At 32.3% G+C, this 21,154-nt stretch overlaps 2 protein-coding genes across 2 annotated transcripts; both read right to left on the bottom strand.

Moving 5' to 3' along the window:
- Positions 1-285: 285 nt before the first annotated feature.
- On the bottom strand, positions 286-2,880 carry LOC132608000 (protein LIFEGUARD 2-like). Its single transcript, XM_060322085.1, has 4 exons — positions 2,515-2,880; positions 2,301-2,414; positions 1,338-1,495; positions 286-657 (listed from the first exon to the last, which is right to left on the bottom strand). Exons 1-4 carry the CDS (start codon positions 2,774-2,776, stop codon positions 451-453), a joined length of 741 nt encoding a protein of 246 aa, XP_060178068.1. The 5' UTR covers positions 2,777-2,880; the 3' UTR covers positions 286-450.
- Positions 2,881-5,595: 2,715 nt separating this feature from the next.
- Positions 5,596-9,238, bottom strand: LOC132626757 (chlorophyllase-2-like). The gene is made up of 3 exons (XM_060341741.1): positions 8,920-9,238; positions 7,759-8,008; positions 5,596-6,824 (listed from the first exon to the last, which is right to left on the bottom strand). Exons 1-3 carry the CDS (start codon positions 9,196-9,198, stop codon positions 6,388-6,390), a joined length of 966 nt encoding a protein of 321 aa, XP_060197724.1. The 5' UTR covers positions 9,199-9,238; the 3' UTR covers positions 5,596-6,387.
- Between the last annotated feature and the right edge of the window lie 11,916 nt (positions 9,239-21,154).

The following is a 21,154-nucleotide window of genomic DNA, read 5'->3' as shown; positions in this document are numbered from 1 at the left end:
TGTGCAAGTATAATTATTGAGAAATCTCCCTTTTAGATAAGACTGACTCGAATCTTCTATTTGCTTATTCTGACGTCTAATGTTTTAGAAAAAATTAGAGTGTGCTGATGATTTTTGATAAGATTTTTATTTTGCTCAAAATAACAAAATATTTATTAAACAATTATCCATTAAAAAGACCGCCGGAAAAAATTTCTCTCAGGGCAGACCTTTTCTTGTCATACTGCATTCACTACTAATGCGTCATCAAACATCTAAACTGAAATCAAGAGGTAACACCGAATAGAATAGAAATAAAAATCACATTCTTTAACATCGGTGGTATACATAACTACATCATAAGTCCTGTATTAGTAACATTTTCTACACAGACTACTGCACCATAACTAAGACAAAAAAGGAACAAAAGAAGGGGGAAAAAAAATATATTCACAGACATAGCTGTCTTTCTCAACTTTCAGAAGCTCTGAAGATGGTCAATATAGAGAGAAAGAGATTGATAACATCCAAATACAAACCAACTGCAGCCCAAATATATTCGTCGTAAGTGTAGCGTTTGATTAAATTGTCTGTATCATAGATGATGTATCCACAGAATAAAATTGAGGCTAAACACCCATAGATCATCACAGAGAGCCTACCCAGTGGAAACAGTAGCTGCAATAGGCAAGAAGAACAGGGTCAGGTCTCTTCATAGTAACATTTTTGTGCGCGTTTGTACAATATTTGGTTGTCGTTTAAAAAAAAAAAGTATTTAAAATCGACGTTAAAAAATTCGGATGTTGAAGTAGCATTAAATCCTCCAATTACAGATAAATCCATATTTTGATCCTAGTAATATACCTGAGCACGCTCAATCTTCGAATACTAAAATGTGCATTGTTTATCCCTTTATATATGAATTATGTAAACTCTATTATCTTCAAATTATGGAATAACAATGCAAATTGAACGTAATACATAGGTAATTAATTGTTCAATAATTAATCATTCATTAAATTTGTGAAGATCCACAAGCAGAAGAACCAAAAATGCACAATTCAAAGTTTGAATATGCTCAACCAGCTATCACAAGAACCAAAATAAAAATATGCCCTATATTTGAGGGACTGAAAGTGCCACTTTTCAAAATTTAAAGATTGTGAATGGAAAGTGATATCTCACAATGAAAGCACTTCAAATCAATATTTCACTTTTCAAACAATGGATCAATCACTGATGATAAAACAATATTTCCAAATTCTCAAAGTACTGAAACACTGTATGGAGTATTTATGACCAAAGGGGAATTATGCAATGAAATTAGGAATGACTACGAAATGGCAAAGTCGACGGACCTGGATGAAGGCAAATAACATGAGAACCATGAGGGCACCAAATAAGAATGGCCCAAGAAAATTGAAATCGTGGCCTCTCTTTGCAGCCCAAAATGTGTATAGTGTCAAACTAAGCACCACTGCTGCTGTCAAGATAACGGACTCCAATATTACCTTGCCTGTGTCATCCAAGTGGAGAGATTCGTTATTATCCATATGCCACTAGTATAATCATATAATTTGTGTTTTCCTGATTCCAACCTGACGAAAGGTATAGCTTGACTCTTCTAAATTCAGGTTATGAAGTCTCACTTTTAAAGGTAAAACATTCTCTACTAAGACGAGTCTGTAATTCTAAGGCTCGAAGCTGAGACTTTTGATTAAAGATGGAGTGAACTTACCGCTCTACCAATCATATTTGTAAAATAACCAAAGAACTATTTATCCAAAAAATTGGTTGGATTCACGGTGTACTTCTTCTAATGGATATATATGAATTATACACGGGTATACACCTATTATATCATCTAGTTGTTTTTAATTTAGGCAATTGGTGAACAACTATTTAGTTTAATTCTTCAACAATACATGTTAAACAATAAATCCTTAGAGGAGGTATAATACCATTCTATTATACTGTTTCCCGGTGTCATTATTACAATGAGAGCTTCACAGCATTGTTATCAATTATAGACCAAAAGACTATATGAACACATTGACACAAGAAAAAGGATATTCAAACTCCTAATTACAGAGTTCTCATTATCTCATGCAATTGCAAGCGTGTATACAACTACTAAACATTGCATAAACCACACGCAATGTTTGGAATATTTGAGACTTTTTGCTCATAAAACTCTGACTGTGGCCTTTGATTTACTTTTTATGTGATGGAACTGAATTTATGGACGAAAAAAAATACATGTTTAGATAGAAGTGTTGAAATTAAATTTAACTAAAACATTATTATTGATAAGCACTTACCACTAGTGAACGCGCAAGCCAATCCCACAACGAAGGACAATGAAACTGTAAACAACCCAAGAAGCAAGAAATTCACCGGATGTTTCTGGTGATAGTAATACAACGGGCACAATACTGCACCGCAAATTAATCGGGTCAGTTTGCGAACACCTCAATTAATTAAGACTAGACATATAATATTGACTACTAATATAAAAAATTAAGAAGGACGTACTAATGAAAGGAGTGATGATAAGAACAATATAAAGTGCCAATCCTGCCCCAGTTGATGCAAAGAAATGTGCAATTGGATGAACCGTAACGACCACAGAAGCAACAGCAATAGTGAGAAGCAATTGAATACTCAAAATTGAGTAAACTTTCCTAATAAAAGCCCAACGTAGTTGTGGATTCTCCAACATAGCCGGATATAAAGGCCTTGCTCCAGCTTCCACGTCATCTTTCCGGTAAGGCGTATTCCACGTCTGCTGCCACATGTCACAAATACACCCAAAAAGAAAAAAAGTGAAACACTAATCAATTTGCAATTAAAGTTATATTTGAAATGTTATTTGATTTCTTTGGTATGGTATTATAAAGAGGTGCAGAGGAGTCGGTTATATATTGTAAACGTTGGTTCTAAATTTAGAAACTTCGTGACTCGTATAGAAAAAGATGACACGTGGAAGAAACAAAAAAATGGAAAGTGAGTTAGAGTTTTTTTTTTTTTGTATTAAATCAACATTCTTCTGGACTTGTCTAGATGGATTAATGCTGAAGTTTGTGCTCATACTTTTATCCTTATGAACTTTGGTTCATCGCTTTTGTTTGAAGGCAAAGCCAGCTGAGTTTTACTGTATTTGGCTTAGCTTTCTTCGAAGGTTTAACAACATTTGGAATTCCTACTTTCTAAGTTAATAAAAATGTACAACTAATTAATGGATTTAACTAATATAAACTGACAGTATAAGAACATTGCTTGTCTTATTTATTAAGGACATTAATTTGGTTATAGTTAATAAGTATCATTTAAGCAATCCGATGATATAAAAATTCTTCTACTCAAATTAAATTCATGATAAATTCACTAGTTAGAGTAAAGTTATTACACGTTTGTTTCGTTGGAACTAATAAAACTTCTTAAACGCTCCAGACCTCCATTTTATCTGATAGTGACCAAGTCTTAAGTTCAAAAGTGATCGTACTTTTTGAGATAATTTCAAATATTTCTCTTCAAATTTAGTTTCGTAATGAGAATTTTTCTTTCGATTTTCAATATATACCTTTATTCACTCATATTTTTATGTAAAACTCTGGAGCTAGCCTGTAAGGCATATTCTTTGCAAAAATTATTTGTAAAGCAAGAATCCGATTAACATGCTAGTGACTTCTACGGATAAAATTTGACTTTTTTTGTTTTTTGCAATCAAATATGTCCGAAAAATCTGGAAACTTCTGTGCACCATGATGACTAGATTTTCAACTATTTAAGTACCTCATTCATATTTCTTTCGAATTTATAAAGAGTTTAAGTTTGGTGCGTATAATTTTTCTACACCATCATGTCATTTTAACCAATTTTCTCCTAATTTTTCTCTCTCTGAATTTATGTATTGAATTTTTTTATTCTGTCTCTTCCCTTCAACTCCTCTGTTTTCATCGCTCCAATTAATCGATTGTGTTTCTCTTTTTGTTTTCTTCTACCACGGTTATCTTTTATTTTCCCTTCAAATCCTCCTCTGATTTGTTCTAAACATTAATTCACAATTAAAGTAACAAGCTTTGCAAACACTTACTGAAAAGTAATACTATTAAACACTAAAAAACTTCAATGGATAAAGTTTTATTCGAGCAATTTAAAGAAACAATAGCCCTTCGAATGCTTTTAGATGGAAAAAAAATTCAAAATTTGTTAATGAGAACTTACTGTTAAACAAGAAGAGGTTCCACAAAGTTTAGAATATATGAGGTGTTTAAATAATTATACTTATTACAAAGTTCGCAATGTTTGAAGGGTTAAAGAATTACTTCAGCAATGATCTTGAGAGGGGGGAAAAGGGCAAAATTATAACATTAAGATTCAACTTTCCATTATGTTAATTTTTTGGTAATTAAAGAATTTTATTTACCAAAGTAGTATTTACAAAGCAAGGTTCCAAAACTAAGCAGAACTTAGACAGAAGGCCCCAAGTTTGCAAGCATCACATCTCTTTCAATTCATCTACTAAGCTAACTAATTATTACAACCTTGTGGATAGTAATTAAGCTTCCTAAGCTGTGTATCTAATCTCCTCCTTAGAGCTCCCCTGCAGATTACCTCCTGAATGTGGTATGTCTTTGCTTTTGACAAATCCTTATGTTCCTCTCTTGCCACAATTGGTTATACACGCAGCTAGTGTCATTCTATAAATCACAGCAGTGGCAGCATCCCCATTTGCATGTGTTACAGTCCATTGGAGTTCACCTGGCCAATCAAAAACTGATCTAGCAATGCCTTGCCATTCTAACAATTTGCTCCATACAGCTGCAGAGAAAGAGCAACTAACGAACAAATGGTTTAATTCCTTAATGTTAATTAGTCGTCTGTAAATTGCATTTTCATTAAAAAAAAAAAGTAAACATATTTACTTAAAAAAGTTACTATATTACCTTGAAAATTACCTGATAGTGTATAAAATTTTGTTCACTGACAGTGCACAAAACTTAAACTCATTTCTAAATTGTTCTTTAATCTATAACACATTAGTTTCAATATACTCCGCGCACCTGTAATCTAGCAATTATTTAAAGAAATTTTTAACAGTTGTAATTTTTGTTAAATCCAAAATCTAAACATTAGGAAAATGATTAAATTATAATTTTGTCCTACTAAGACTGGGACGCACCCACAAGTATCTAGTTCTTATCGGGCAATTCACAGGAATGCCCCCTACTCGGGGTGGTCTTTAATTTTTTCCCCTTAAATTGTTGGTCTTTAATTTTTGTCCTTCGCCTAGAATACCCCGAGGTTCTAAGTTCGAATCCCGGCTCAGGCGTTAAAAAAAAAATCGCAAGGCAAGGCTTTTGGAGAAATCTGCCTTATGAGGCATAGGTTGTCTTAAGGCATAACTAAAGTTCTGCTGGGTCCGGCAGAGGTTGCCTTCTAAGGTAGACTTTTAGTTATGCCAAGGCAACCTCTGCCGAAGACGACATAGGTTGTCTTAAGGCATAACTAAAGTTAAGCCAGATCCGGCATAGATTATCTTATAAGTCAGACATTTAGTTATGCCCTAAGGCAATTTATGCTGGAGTTGACATAACTTTAGTTATGCCTTAAGGAAACCTGTGCCGCATAAGGCAGACTTTTCCCAAAGCCTTGCCTTGCGAATTTTTTTTTTCTTTGACTGATCGGGGTGCAAACCCAGAATCTGGGAATTTTTTCAGCCACTTTTTTAAGTGAAGGACAAAAATTAAAGACCAGCAATGTGAGGGACAAAAATTTAAGACCACCCCAAAAAAGGACAATCCGCGCAAAAAATGGTTCTTATCTAATTGATCAATCCAATAGTCTGTAAGCCCACATACGTATAATCATTAAGCACATTTGATTTGAACTTCTATATAAGAACTCATACAAACCCGCAATTCAGAATCAACGATACAGAACAATTTTTTTTTAACCAAAAAAGTGAAAAACCATTCACCTAGGCTTTTTGGCTTCCTCATTTCTTACTCTTTTATATTTTTGATCCGAAATTTTTGACTCCGCCACTGCAAAAAACCATTCACCTAGGCTTTCACCTCCCCCTACTGAGTAAACAAATAAGCAGCAAATTACAGTTACGGAGGGGGACATAGGAACCTAACCTTCTTTAACATCATAGAAAAGAAAAAAGCTATCCTACTAAAGATAATGTTCAAAGAACTTCACCAAAAATCCGAAACAGTACCGAAAGATTCGGCAGTCAACTAAGACATTAATGGTACCAAATAGAAGAAAGAATGATCAGAACAACTCAGCAAAATGGAGCTATATTTAATACCTTTTCTCTAAAGTCCCCTTTCTTTCAATGTTCTAAACTCCATGATTTAAAATCAACAACACAAAATTATTGCAAGAAAAAAGATCTTAGTTATTTGACATAGGTATGACTGGATCAAGTGTAATAGGAGCAAGAGAAGGCGCTTTCACAATATCATTCAGAAAATCCACTTGACCTCCCAATTTAGCTTCCAAAAAGGCCACAACAATCCCTCCAACAGCTTTTCTCATCAAATCCTTTGATCCTTTTCCACTCTTTGAAATCAAACTAGCTATTGCAGCAATTTTGTCATCTAATATATCAGTGTGTCCATAATCCTTAGCTAGAAAATAATAACAAGGTGGCTTGCACTCGTTAAAAAACTCTGAATGGTTGACACCGTTTGGTGCAAATGGTGGGAAGATGTAATATGCGCGTTGGTTTGACAAGCCGGCGCCAATCACCGCCACGGGGACGCTCTGATCGAACGATCGAGGAATATATTGGAGAATTTTCGGGGCAGATTGGCTTGACGGAGAGGAACCTGCAAGTACGTTCCTAAATTTAGCTCATGAAAATATAAGTCGCTCAAATTTGAGCTATGAGCGAGTAAATTTGGACTTAATCAAGTTAGCATTGGCTAGATTCTTCGACCATATTTAGGATGCATGCATGTATAACACAAATTGACCTATAATCTTTTTAATCAAAACGCAAAAATATAGCACACTCTTTTCTTTTCGATTTGTATGATATGGTTACTCAACTCGAAGTTTAAGAAAGAAACAATTTTTTTATGAGATAGGTGATCTAGTTTGCTTAAATATGCATGTCATAACATTCGTGTAGTTATAAAACTTTTAAAACTTTCGTGTAGTTATAAAACTTGTAAAACGTGCGGTCTTAATATGCTATAATATATGTGTAGCTATTTTTTTTTTTCTATTAGGGGTAGGGGAAGGAGAAATTTGAGAGGGAATTATAAGGCGGGGAATCGAAACCTCACTAACAAGGTGAAAGATCAAGCAACCAACCAACTGAGCTACTAAGATTTCTCAATATCTGTGTAGCTAAAGTTTCTCATTAAAGGTAAAATGAGAAGTTAAAAGTTAAAATATTTAAGATATAAAATTTGTCATTCTTTGAAAATGGAGTTGTAAGAAAATAGACGCACAAAAGAAAATAGAGGGAGTCTACTATTGGGTTTGCAGGTTAGATATAATCATGACAAATAATAGAAAAAACTTTTGTTAGTTTGATTTGAACATTAAACAAACTAAGTATAAAAGAGCAAACAAGCCAACAAAAAATGATTTTGAGTTGGGCGGATGGATATGTTATATTATTTCACTACTTGGCTCTGTCCATCTTGACCAACCAAAATTTAGACGAGTTATAAACCCAACCCGTTCATTGATTCAATTCATTTTAATCTGTCCAAATTTAATTTTGTTCAATCACATATCTGACATCCCTACCTGCAACTGGATCGATTCCTAGAAGTGCTTGAAATTTGAGAGGAGTTGTTGGGGTTGAGCTGGAGAGGTTTCCATATCCTAAAGCTAGTGAAAATGCTGTTTTACCACCTCTGCTGTGGCCTGAGACGGCGATCTTGAAAAGATCTGGTTCCACTTTCTCCGGTAGAACTGAGTTTAGGCCATTGCTTAACCATTCTGTAACTTTGGCTGCTTTTTTCACTTCCTTGCTTTGAGAAATCAGAGAAGAAAACTGCAAAGTCCAAATGCAACAAGACAATCTTAATATTTTGATAGAATTTAATATTTATGAATTCAACCTTTCAGATTTATATCGTCAGGACACTTAATATTTTTAAAATTATGATTTTCGTGATGGTCCATATCTTAGTGCTTACATGAATAATAGAATTTCCAAAATCTTACTGCTTACAGCAGAAATAACAGGTTCAATATAAAAGAAGTTGCATCCGCTTTTTACTAGTCTTTTATATTTAAATTATATTTTCTCTTTTACTCGTCTATCTAGCTAATTATGAATAGTATATTAAATTTAGAAGATTTCCGAACAAATATGGGATTTCTTAAAGAGAGTGTCAAGTAAAAAAAATAAAAAGAGAACGGAGGGAGTATAAAATTATTAACATCCAACATATATATGTGGATTTAAGGAGGGCGTTGTGAGATCCACCAAACCTGTACTTTTCAATCGAATTATATGTATACGTGCATAAAAAATATTGAATCACAAGAAGATTTAAACTCATTTTAACTACTAATTACTCTAAATTCTGAATTCGCTTCACTCATTTGAGGCGGTGATGGATTATACTATGTATATATATACTCCTATAAATTCTGAATTCGCTTCACTCATTTGAGGCGGTGATGGATTATACTATGTATATATATACTCCTATATTAAGGCGAATCCATGATTTTTAAAACATGAGCGCACCACTAAAAAAAGAATGAAAAATGAATTAAGTGCGGATTGATCTCTAGAAGTCTAGGTCATGAGTTAATTCCAACAATTAGTATTATACCAATTTTAGAAAATATATACATAAAATATCTAATTTTACGGAGAGATCATGAGTTCACATGTCCCAAATTTTATTTGCTCCTGCTCCTATATATATATATAATAATTTGAATGAGTACCTGAGGAGCAACAACTATGTAGCGGTGGGAAGAAATGTGTTGAAGGAGAGACTTGTACCAGCTAGGCTTGAGAATGAAGCCATGGAAAAATAATAAAACTGGATATTTCCCAGGTATTATTGGTGAAACAACTAACAATGGACTTGGTGAAGGTGAAACACTATCACTTAATGACCCCTTTTTCACCTTTGTTATTTTCGCAGCCACATCTCCTTCTTCAAAAACATGAGATGTTAATGATGCATCATGCAATAACGGTTCCTCTAATACTTTTCCCATCTTTTTTTTCTCTCTCTCTTTATTTCTGTACGTAGATTTTAAATTTTGCATGCAGCAATAACGCTATGTTCTGGGATTTTATAATCGCAAATTTGTGAAATTTCTGCAGTTGATGAAGCTACACGGAAAATTCTCGTTCACGGCTTTAAAATGATTATCAGCGCACGAGTCCATGACGTTTGGCACGTACTAAATCGATTGCGTCCGTTCAAGAGACAGTCCAAAGATTTTTCAAATACTAGACGGCTTATGCCCGTGCTGCGCACGGACCCAACACTTTAGATTATAGTGCATCTATGTGTATGTAGTTGTCTTTGAATAGTAATTATATATATATATATATATAGAGTATATGTTATGTTTAAAATATGATTAATATAACATTATAGTTTGTGCTCCGTATCTAAAATTTTATTATATTAATGTTTGCTACGAATACAAAATCGGCAAATTTATTAATATTTTTTAAAAGAGAAGACTTGTTGTAGAAATTGATTTTCTATCTAAACGAAGAAATACTATTTTTTAATTTTTTAGTAAATATTCTCGGTTTAACTCATTTTACTTGTCATGTTGTCTTTTGTATTAAATTCTATCTAATTTTAAAATATAAATATTTTAAGTATATTTAGTGAACATAACAACTTAATTTTGTCAATATGGGATACTATGTTCAAAACACGATTAATATAACATTGTAGTTTGTGCTCCGTATTTAAAACTTTATTATATTAGTGTTTGCTATGAATACGCATGGTGTTTAATATGGGGCCCACATTTTTTTTTAACATTGTTTGTTTTTTAAATATGAGATTCACTTTTTTTTTTTTCCAATATTGCTTGATTTTGTTAATATGGGGTTCACTTTTTTTTTTTAATACTGGATGGTGTTTAATATGGGGCCCACAATGTGGGATTCATTTTTTTTTATATATTGCTTGATTTTGTCAATATGGGATACTATGTTCAAAACACGATTAATATAACATTGTAATTTGTGCTCTATATTTAAAACTTTATTATATTAGTGTTTGCTACGAATACGCAAGGTGTTTAATATGGGGCCCACGATTTTTTTTTTTTAATATTGCTTGATTTTGTTAATATGGGGTTCACTTTTTTTTTCCGTGAGTTTGGATGTGGTGGGTTCCACTTTTTTAATACTGGATAGTGTTTAATATGGGGCCCACATTTTTGTTTTTAATATTAGTTGTTGTTTAATATATATAGGGCCGACAATTTTTTTTTACTATTTTTTTTTAATGGGCTTGTTTAATATGGGGCCCAATTTTTTTTTTTTTTTTTTTTTTTATATATATTATGTTCAAAACACGATTGATATAACATTGTAATTTGTGCTCCGTATCTAAAACTTTATTATATTAGTGTTTGTTAAGAATACAAAGTCTGCACTTTTTTTTTTTACATTTTTTATTTTTTTTAATATGGGATTCATTTTTTTTTATATATATTGCTTGATTTTGTCAATATGGGATACTATGTTCAAAACACGATTAATATAACATTGTAGTTTGTGCTCCGTATTTAAAACTTTATTATATTAGTGTTTGCTACGAATACGCACGGTATTTAATATGGGGCCCATAATTGTTTTTAACATTGTTTGTTTTTTTAATATGGGATTCACTTTTTTTTTTTTTAATATTACTTGATTTTGTTAATATGGGGTTCACTTTTTTTTTTTCCCGTGAGTTTGGATGTGGTGGGTTCAACCTTTTTTTTAATACTAGATGGTGTTTAATATGGGACCTACATTTTTTTTAATATTAGTTGTTGTTTAATAAATATGGGGCCCACAATGTTTTTTTTTACAATTTTTTTATGGGCCTGTTTAATATGGGGCCCAATTTTTTATTTTTTTTTATATGTACTATGTTCAAAACACGATTGATATAACGTTGTAATTTGTGCTCCGTATCTAAAACTTTATTATATTAGTGTTTGCTAAGAATACAAAGTCTGCACCTTTTTTTTTTTTTATATGTTGCTTGATTTTGTCAATATGGGATACAATGTTCGTATTTATATGTAATATGTTCAAAACACGATTGATATAACATTGTAATTTGTGCTCCGTATCTAAAACTTTATTATATTAGTGTTTGCTAAGAATACAAAGTCTGCACCCTTTTTTTTTATACGTTGCTTGATTTTGTTAATATGAGATACTATGTTCAAAATACGACTAATATAATATTGTAGTTTATGCTCCGTATTTAAAACTTTATTATATTAGTGTTTGCTACGAATACGCATGGTGTTTAATATGGGGCCCATTTTTTTTTAAAATATTAGTTGTTGTTTAATATATATGGGATCCACATTTTTTTTTTTTTATGGCCTGTTTAATATAGGGCCCAAAAGTTTTTTTTTTCTTTTTATGGGCCATCAACTACGACGAAGAGGGACGACCAAACTCCCTCTTCTAAGTAGTAGTAATTAAGGATTAAAAGTATGAGATTGTTAAGATAAGTCAAAACTAAGCGAAGCATCAGAGTCAGATCTAGAATTTTAAGTTTTTGGATTGTCAATTCTAGGACAGAACAACTTATTAGGTTCGAGATAAATTAATTATACAACTTAAGTATATTTTTTTTTAACACAAATACAGAGTCTATCCCAAAAAGATCCGCCCTTAAGAAGCGTGGACAATAACGAGATGTATATATATGACATATCAACATATTAACTAACTAATATTTCAGTCTTAGCATCTTGTGGTCTTAAAAAATATCAAATAGAGAAATGTGTCCTTTTTTTTTTTTTTTAACGATCTAAACAAAGAATTTTTTTTATGTAATATAGAACAAATGGAGTCTGATCACTTCAGTTTGCGTTGTTAATTGATTAATTGATTTGACGTAAATATTGGGTGCGAAGTGTGATAACGGTACAACTGACTCGTACTATGTTATCACGATTTACGACCATCTAACAAAATGCTACTCAATTTGTGAAAAATAGTAAAATATGAGCAAAATATTTTGGAACTATCTAATTTTGAAAAGATATTGAACATCCCGAACAGATGGATGAACTCAATTTGTGTTCCACAAGAAACTTCTGTATATCTGGTAACTCCCTTATTGTTATTTGGACAAAACCGGCACGTCTTCCTGTAATTGGGACGTCGTACTTAGATTTGAAACAATGTCTTATATATCTCCTTTTGTTTTTTGTCACGGAGTTCTTGGAATGTTTGGAAGAATGGTCAAAGATCATATATATGAAATTTCAAAAATGGAAAATAATCAATTATTGACAAGTGATATATGAAGTTGGGAATTTGTAGTTTGCCTTTATATCTCAGTCCTTTTATTTTTTAGGTCAGTCTAGTCATGCTTGACCAAAATTATCTTGAATGATGGCTGATTCTCATATCATTTAAATCGTTCAGTTTGACGGAAATAGAAGTTAAGGGTTCACCAAAACGCTATGTAGCTTTGATTCAAAACCATTGTTTTAAAAGGCAGTGTCAGGACTCGCCCCGGGGTAGGGCAGTGGCAAAACGCCCTGGGACTAACGTGCAGGGCTTAGTTCCTATGAGGCTTACGCCCTAAGCGTCCAACCGTACGCCCTAAATACGCCTAACGCCCAACGCCCGGGGCTCGCCTAAGTTCTTACACAAATTATATTTTAAATTCCTTAATTAAAATCATTCACCCTCATAATTGTTTAACAAAATAATGATACTTAATAGTTTTTCATCTATAGAAATAGAAGATTGGGTGTAACTCATATAACAAGTCATTGTATTGGATATTTACTATTTCAGAACGTCGTGAGGGTAAAAAAAAAACACATAGCGGAATTGTACATTTTCACTTGTCATTGGTCATAAGTCCTATGTATCAGAATTATCATATAATTTTATTTTTTGTTCATGAAGAAATTATGTTTTAACTGTAATATTGATAAATTTTATTGATTATTTGCTTATAGGGAGATAAAATGAATAGTATGATAGTAATAGTGTTTTAAGAAACTGTGTTTTTTTCCGTGTTTGAAAGTTAAAATGTTAGAATTGTTTTGCATTTCATAATAGCTTTTATTTCATTGTATTGTTTATACTTGTAAAATTATGTTATATATAATTACAAGTTATAAGCGGTGTATAATGAATTGCTTTGATCATTTTTTTGTGAGGATCAAGCGCGCGCGCTCACACACACACATATATCTATATTTCATTTATTTACAGTTTTCTTTTATTTTTTTTTATGTAAATTTACCTATTTAAAAATATTTATTGTAATTATATTATTTTGAGAAATACTAAAAATTAAATACTCATGGGGCTTACGCCCCGTGCCTCGAGGCTTACGCCTCATCGAAGCGTATGTAAAACGCCCCGCCTTACGCCCCCGCCTTTTAAAACACTGTTCAGAATCCAGTAATAAAAAAATTGTGATTCAAAACTTATAAACGAGAGTATATATCTCGCTGGTTTAATTGCGAAAGAAATAAAAGATCACCATGTTGTCTTTCCATCATCGCAAATTCAATCAAGTGATTGTGAATTGTGATCAGGTTGTACGTGTAGTGGTCAAAATCAGCTAGGGCCAGGCCCGTAAATTTTGCTATTAGGTCCAGGGCAATTAGTAGAATTGCCCTTCTTTTGGGGCGGTCTTTAAATTTTACCCCTCATATTTACGGTCTTTAAATTTTGCCCCTCATATTTGTGGTCTTTAAGTTGCTTTTAGCTTGGATATCTGAGGTTCTGGGTTCGAACCCCCGCTCAGGCATAAAATAAAAAAATAATTTCGCAAGGCAGGGCTGGAGGGAGTGTATGCCGGATCCGGCATAAAGTCTTTAAGGAAAAACTAAAGTTATGCCGAAGGGGGCATAACTTTTCCTTAAGGCATAGTTTTAGTTATGCCTTATGGGGCAAAACTTTTCCATAAGGAACTATGCCTTATGGGCAGACTTTTAATTAAGGCATAACCAAAAGTATGCCTCATAAGGCAGAATTTTTCCTTAAGGCAAACTTTTAGTGTTGCCTTAATGAAAAGTTCCGCCTTATGGGGCATACTTTTAGTTATATTTTATGGGGCACACTTTTAGTTAAGGCATAACTAAAAGTATGTCCCATAAGGCGGAGCTTTTCCTTAAGGCATAATTAAAAGTTTGCCTTGAAAAGTAAAAAAGATAAAATATATGTCTCAAAGCAAAGTCTTCCCCCTCCGACATAACTTTAGTTTTCCTTAAGGATTGTATGTCGGATCCGGCATAAAGTCCTTAAGGAAAAACTAAAGTTATGCCGGAGGGGGCATAACTTTTCCTCAAGGCATAGTTTTAGTTATGCCTTATGGGGCAAAACTTTTCCATAAGGAACTATGCATTACGGGGCAGACTTTTAATTAAGGCATAACCAAAAGTATGCCTCATAAGGCAAAATTTTTCCTTAAGGCAAACTCTTAGTGTTGCCTTAATGAAAAGTTCGGCCTTATGGGGCATACTTTTAGTTATATTTTATGGGGCACACTTTTAGTTAAGGCATAACTAAAAGTATGCCCCATAAGGCGGAACTTTTCCTTAAGGCATAATTAAAAGTTTGCCATGAAAAGTAAAAAAAATAAAATATATGTCTCAAAGCAAAGTCTGCCCCCTCCGGCATAACTTTAATTTTTCCTTAAGGATTGTATGCCGGATCCGGCATACACTCCCCCCAGCCCTGCCTTGCAAAATTATTTTTTTATTTTATGCCTGAGCGGGAGTTCGAACCCAGAACCTCAGATATCCAAGCGAAGGGCAAAACTTAAAGAACACAAATATGAGGGGCAAAATTTAAAGACCACCCCCAAAAGAAGGGCAAACAAGCCCAAATAACTAGCATGACACTAGTGGACTTTTCGCAGAATATCCCTTTGTGGAACAATAATTTTAATAAACGGCTTTTTTTATTTCTCTTACAATTTATGAATTTTTTAGTCCATGGTCTTAAGATCTCTTTCGGGCAAACTAGAATTTTATGAGATAACATTAGATCACCTTCTAAAATTTGTAGTTATTGATGGGTGGTTAGATACAATGGCAGAGCCACATGTATTCAAGGGGTGTCAATTGACGCCCTTCGTCAGAAATTGCACTGTATAGCTAAGTAAAATATTCTCTTTTATATATAAATACTATATACAGTTAGACCTCTCTATAACAGCATCTGCATATAATAGCACCTCTCAATAACAACTAAGTTTTCCAGAACCGGTCTTTTATGTTATATTTTACTTCTCTACAACAACATGTTACCTATTGCAGCACAACCAACTTTATAACAATACGCTCTCTGTAAAATTACCCCTCATATAAGATCTATCTTTTTTTTCTTGGTGATATAATAATTAACCATCTTTATAAAAATAGAATATCTATGATTATCAATCAGTGTAGAGATTTTGACCAAATATTTAATTTGATTCTTTAATATACTATGCTTATGACAAAATAATACATATGGATACATATTTGTAATCTATAAATATCATTGTCTTCTATTTTTATTTATAAATAATTTTCAAAAAGGAAAACAATGTAAATAAGGAGTACATTCAAGTAGAATTAAAATGTGTGCCATGGAGTTCAAAACTTTATACATTCAGTTATGAATTTATTGAAATTGTATTAACTTTCTTTAATGTTTAATTAGTGAAGTATGCATATCTTTGAGATTTAAAATTTTAAATAATTTATTATTTTTTATAACATTAAAAAATAGATTTTATGCATCTTTTTACCTATAACAACCAACTATTATTTAAATGTCAAATGTTGTTATAGGTGTATAACAACCATTCTTTATAACAACCAAAAAATGTTGTTAGGAAGTGAAACTACTTGCTATTATTATAGACATTAATTTGGTTATAGTTAATTAAACTTATAATTAATTCGCTAGTGATCAGAGTGCAGCTATGGAAAGAATTCAGCAATAAGAAGAATATCACCTCTGTAGGATTATAAGTCTCCATAAAACACCAACCAAACTCACAAGTCTTTGTAACCCTAATCAGTTGTAAACATGGGGGAAAAGGCTAAACTTTTCAAATCACTTCTTCAAATTATGACCCTTTGTATTGGAACTTCATCAAAGAATAAGAAGAAGAAGAATATAATAGTTGGGGTGAAGCCGTCAAAGAGTATAATTGAAGAGAAGATAGTTGTGAAGCCGTCAAAAAGTTTAGTGAATCAGATGCATGTTGATCCGATGAGTTTTAATTTCAGGATTCTCAAGTTATTTCTTGTTTTATGTGTATTTTCTTTGATTATTTTAGGTCATCTATGATTTTGTTTATGTGATTTCTCTTCCTTCTTTTCTTTTGGTTAGCTAGTAAACCTTAGGTGATACTAATAAATTGATAATATTGACTTTTGATTAACTAACAATAATTTCGATTTTCACAACGGCTCCTAACTCTCCCAGGTCAAAAGTTACATATAAATTGTGTTTAGGGTGTTTTTACAGGTGTATGACACACGTCTTAATTTCATACATATTATTTTGTCTTTTTATTCTTTTTGTAATTTTAACACCTTTCACCCACTTTTGCTCCATATTTTCATCTCCAGTGTACCTACAAATTAAATATACATTATTAAGTACAAATCACTATAATTAATACTCCAACGACGATAAAAAGTATTAAAACGTGAGGCATGCATTTTAGGCCGAACATCAATTCTTCCTAAAACTAACAGCTTGTTTGGATGGTTGTTAGTCTTGTAGTATGAATAGAATCTAGCTGTTTGATATGGCTCTTGCGTTGTTATGGTATTCTCTGACTTCTCTTTCAAAAGGCTCCAAAGTTCATTTAGACTGTGACTTTGCATGCCCAAGATATGGTTTTTCAGTTTGTCTTTGCTGTTGAAACATGTTTAAATGTTTCTTTTTAGTTTGTTTGTGCTTTTGAGTAATGTAGGCAGTGTCCCCGTTTTTTTTGGTATTGTTAAATTTTTTCAACCTTCAGCTCTTTGAGGAGCACTTGCAATGTTTCTCTAATAGTCTATCGAAAACAACCTCTCTATCCGTCAAAAGATAGGGGTAAGGTCTGTGGACACTCTATCCTCCCCAGACCTCACATGGTGGGATTATAGTGGTTATGTTGTAATTGATGTAGCTTTCTTCTTTGACAATTGTTCCTGGATTTTGTATACATACACACAAATATAACAGTGAACTACTAAAGCACTTGCTTTGTCCTATCTAGGCCAATCAAATCCACTTCCCAGAGGAAATAATTGCGGACATCCTCTGCAGTTTGCTGTGCCGTCTCTTCTTCGATTCAAATGTGCTTCAAAATTTTGGAATACATTAATCTAGGATCCATGCTTTAAGGCCAAGCATTGCAATCATGCCAAGAACAATAAAAAATTACTTATTGGCCAAGTGAACCGTGAGGTTGGTTTGACTTCATTTTATTCTGCTTCTTTATCATCGGGTCAACTGGTTGAGGATGTACAAAAGCTTGATTGCCCAAATCATAAACAGGGCGGTTACTTCATATTATGTTGTTGCGATGGCTTGTCTCTTCTTTTGTATGGTGGTTATTACCATTATCTGTGGAACCCATTCACAAATGAATCAGTACTACTTCCTAATACTGAATTTCCACCCATAATCACTAGTACTTACGGATTGGGATATGACCCAATTAGTGATGACTATAAGATTCTTAAGATTGAAAGATCGGGTTGTAATTTCTCATCCATTAGAATTTTTGCACTAAAGAGTTGTTCTTGGAGAAAAACTGATTGCCATCCTCGTGGCTTTCGCAATAGTGTGTCTTGTATGGACTCTTTGGCATTTTTTCGTGGCGCATTTCATTGGATCTGTATGGATAATTTATCTAAGTATTTTATAGTTTTATTTAATATATCAAATGAGGTGTACGGAGAAATACGGTTGCCGAAGGGAGTCGGCTATATTCCTAACACGGGTTACCTACTACATGGCGTTTCAGTATGAGAAGGAATGCTTTTTGCTTATTGTAATTCCATAAATAGAGAGGGGAACACTTTTAAGGTATGGGTAATGAAAGACTATGGTCTCGAGAAATCTTGGACTGAATTATTTACTATACGAGGGGACCGATCTTGTGGCCACACCGACATATAGGTTTCCGGATGGTGAAGTGCTACTCTACTACGATGAGGGTGCATATCAGGGGTTTAGGACATCCAAAGGACGTCCATTTGGATTCTTGCCTCATATCGTGCCTTACAACAAGGATTCGTTTATACGGAAAGTTTGATCTTTCCAAAATTACTTACTTAGTATTAGCTTATGTTTGACCAAGTCGCCTTTTTTTGGATATCATGCTAACAACCTCTTATTCTTATTTATTTATTAGCTTGCCATTTGTGGTTTCAAAATGTGTTTGCCAATGTTGTTGGCTTTGCTTATTTCATGTTCTCATAGAGGCGACATGAGCCATTTCTATGCCAAGAAAGAAGTGGTTGAACCCTCCCCTCTCTCTTTTAGTACCTATTATTGCTTCTCTAGTTCTATTTATACTAATTGCTGCTAGTAATGCAATGTTTATTCTTCAGTTGAAAATGATGAAATGACTTTCAATACAAACTATGCAGGTAATGTTTAAGTAAGAAGTATGATGGATTATTACACTAGAATGAGAAGATGAAAATGTAGTATTATGGTACTGAATCTTGTTTTAAAACGTTTGGGCTTGCACTCCTTTGTGTACGGGGGAGAATGACTCATCTATACATAAGAATAAGGTATATTTATAAAATATTATGATATTTTTCAGTTTACAAAACATACCACTATTTTTCTAGCAAAACATAGACGAAATTTTTTCTTGTGTCATTTTTCTAAAAAAAAATATATATTTTTTAAATTCTGTTTCAATTTTTTTTTAAAATTTATTTATTTTTTCACTCAAGACTTTAAAAAATCGCTGAAAATTTTGTGTATGAAATATGTATATCTCACTCAAGACTTAAAAGGTTCGTTCAAAATTTAGTGTATGAAAAATGTTTTATATCTTGTTCAAGGCTTAATTAAAAAAAAAAAAAATCACTCAAAGCTTAAAAAATTCACTTAATTTTTTGTGTGTGAAAACTGTATGAAATGTGTATATATGAAAAATGTATATCTTGCCCAAGGTTTAAAAAGTTCACTCAAAATTTAATATGTGAAAAAATGTATGAAATGTGTATATCTAGTTCAAGGCTTAAAAAATTCGCTCAAAGTTTTGTTTATGAAAACGGTATGAAATATGTGTACCTCGCTCAAGGCTTATAATTTTGCTCACATTTTTTGTGTATCAAGTTCGTGTTAGGTTTCTGAAAACTAATAAAACTACAACAACATTGTATACTTACTTTCATACAATATTCAAGGCTTAAAAATTTAGCTCACAATTTTGTGTATGAATCTGTATAAAATTTTCGCTCACATATACACATTTCATACATTTTTCATATAGAAAAATTTGAGTGAATTTTTTAAGCTTTGAGCGAATAATTTTTTTTTTTTTTTAAAAAAAAAAAAAATATAAAATCCGAAAGAAGTATGAAAGATGAAGATCCATAATATTTTTGTAAAATTATTGTTGTGTTTTATAATATAGAGTCTTAAGGAAAAAGAACATAACTAGGCAATAGTTAGAGAATAATTGCATAACCGTAGCAAGGTTATTTAGTTTCCATTTCATAGAAACTAAATATTAAACTTTCAAACGATTTTATTCATGTTCAACTGAATTATAGGGATTTTCGTTTGAAAGTTTAATATTTAGTTTCTATGAAATGAAAACTAAATAACCTTGCTACGGTTATGTAATTATTCTCTAACTATTGCCTAGTTATGTAATTATTCTCTAACTATGAAGATGAGACTATTTACAATGAATACATAGCTACAGAAGTGAACAGTATTAGTATTGCTACAGAGCTGGTAAAAGGGCCCTTAATGCATCACCAATCTAAAAGATTTAATTTCTATATCAGATAAATACATGTCGACAGTGTAAATATAATTACACTAACTTGTAAGTTAAACTCAAATAAAGTGTATGATTTAATTTCTACACACTAATAGTATTGTAATCCTTTAAGCTATCAGGTCACCTTAAAGGAAATGTTGAAGTAACTATCTATAACAAGTGGAACTAATAGCTCAAAAAATAAGGAAAATCAAATTAGTGTAAAAGTCAGTTACACGATCACTTAAGTACTCCCCATCTGCCTTTTTTTTTCTTCTTCTGTAGAGACTTAAGAGAAAAAATAATGAGAAGATCTTATTTCGTCCAAAGAGTCAAATATCTAGATCAGCGCATAAAAAGTGATCTCCTTATATCATATAAAGGGAGGACACCTTACGTTGTTGAATGGATAACCCATTTTCGGCTAACCTAACCTTCTCCTAAATGTAGTGATGTTTTTCAAATGTATATCTTTTCAGTAAAGTTTGTTACTTATTAAATTAACATGTGTAGTTTAATATAACTGGCAGATACAACTCTTCCTCTAAACTCAATATTATCAACACGCAACATTAAAATATTTGAAGAAAATATTTATCCGAAATGACCCTTTTATACATTATTATACACTTTTATATAAAGTTGATACATTATCTACAGTAAATATATAATATTGTATATTATGTGTATGATTGTATATTATTGAAATTATCCCTAATAACTCATTAAATTCTCAACAAATTTAAAAACTTTAAAGATCAAACCTATTTAACTCTGAAATGTTTTACTGTGTGAGGCATGGATAGTGTCAGTTATGTGACCCTTTCTATGCTTGACAAGTGTCTATTGTGGGACCATAATTTACCCAATTTCACTTTCAACTTTTTTTCTTTCTTTTTTCGGTTCAAACCCATTACACTTCTTTACCACTCTCTTTCTCTCCTCAACCATGACCAACCCCACCTACATCCACTTTCCTCACTTGTCAT

This window comes from Lycium barbarum, chromosome 1 (assembly GCF_019175385.1).
Source record: "Lycium barbarum isolate Lr01 chromosome 1, ASM1917538v2, whole genome shotgun sequence".
Lineage (NCBI taxonomy): Eukaryota > Viridiplantae > Streptophyta > Magnoliopsida > Solanales > Solanaceae > Lycium > Lycium barbarum.
Note: the sequence above shows the minus strand (reverse complement) of the source record. Positions and strands in the feature narration are given on the sequence as shown.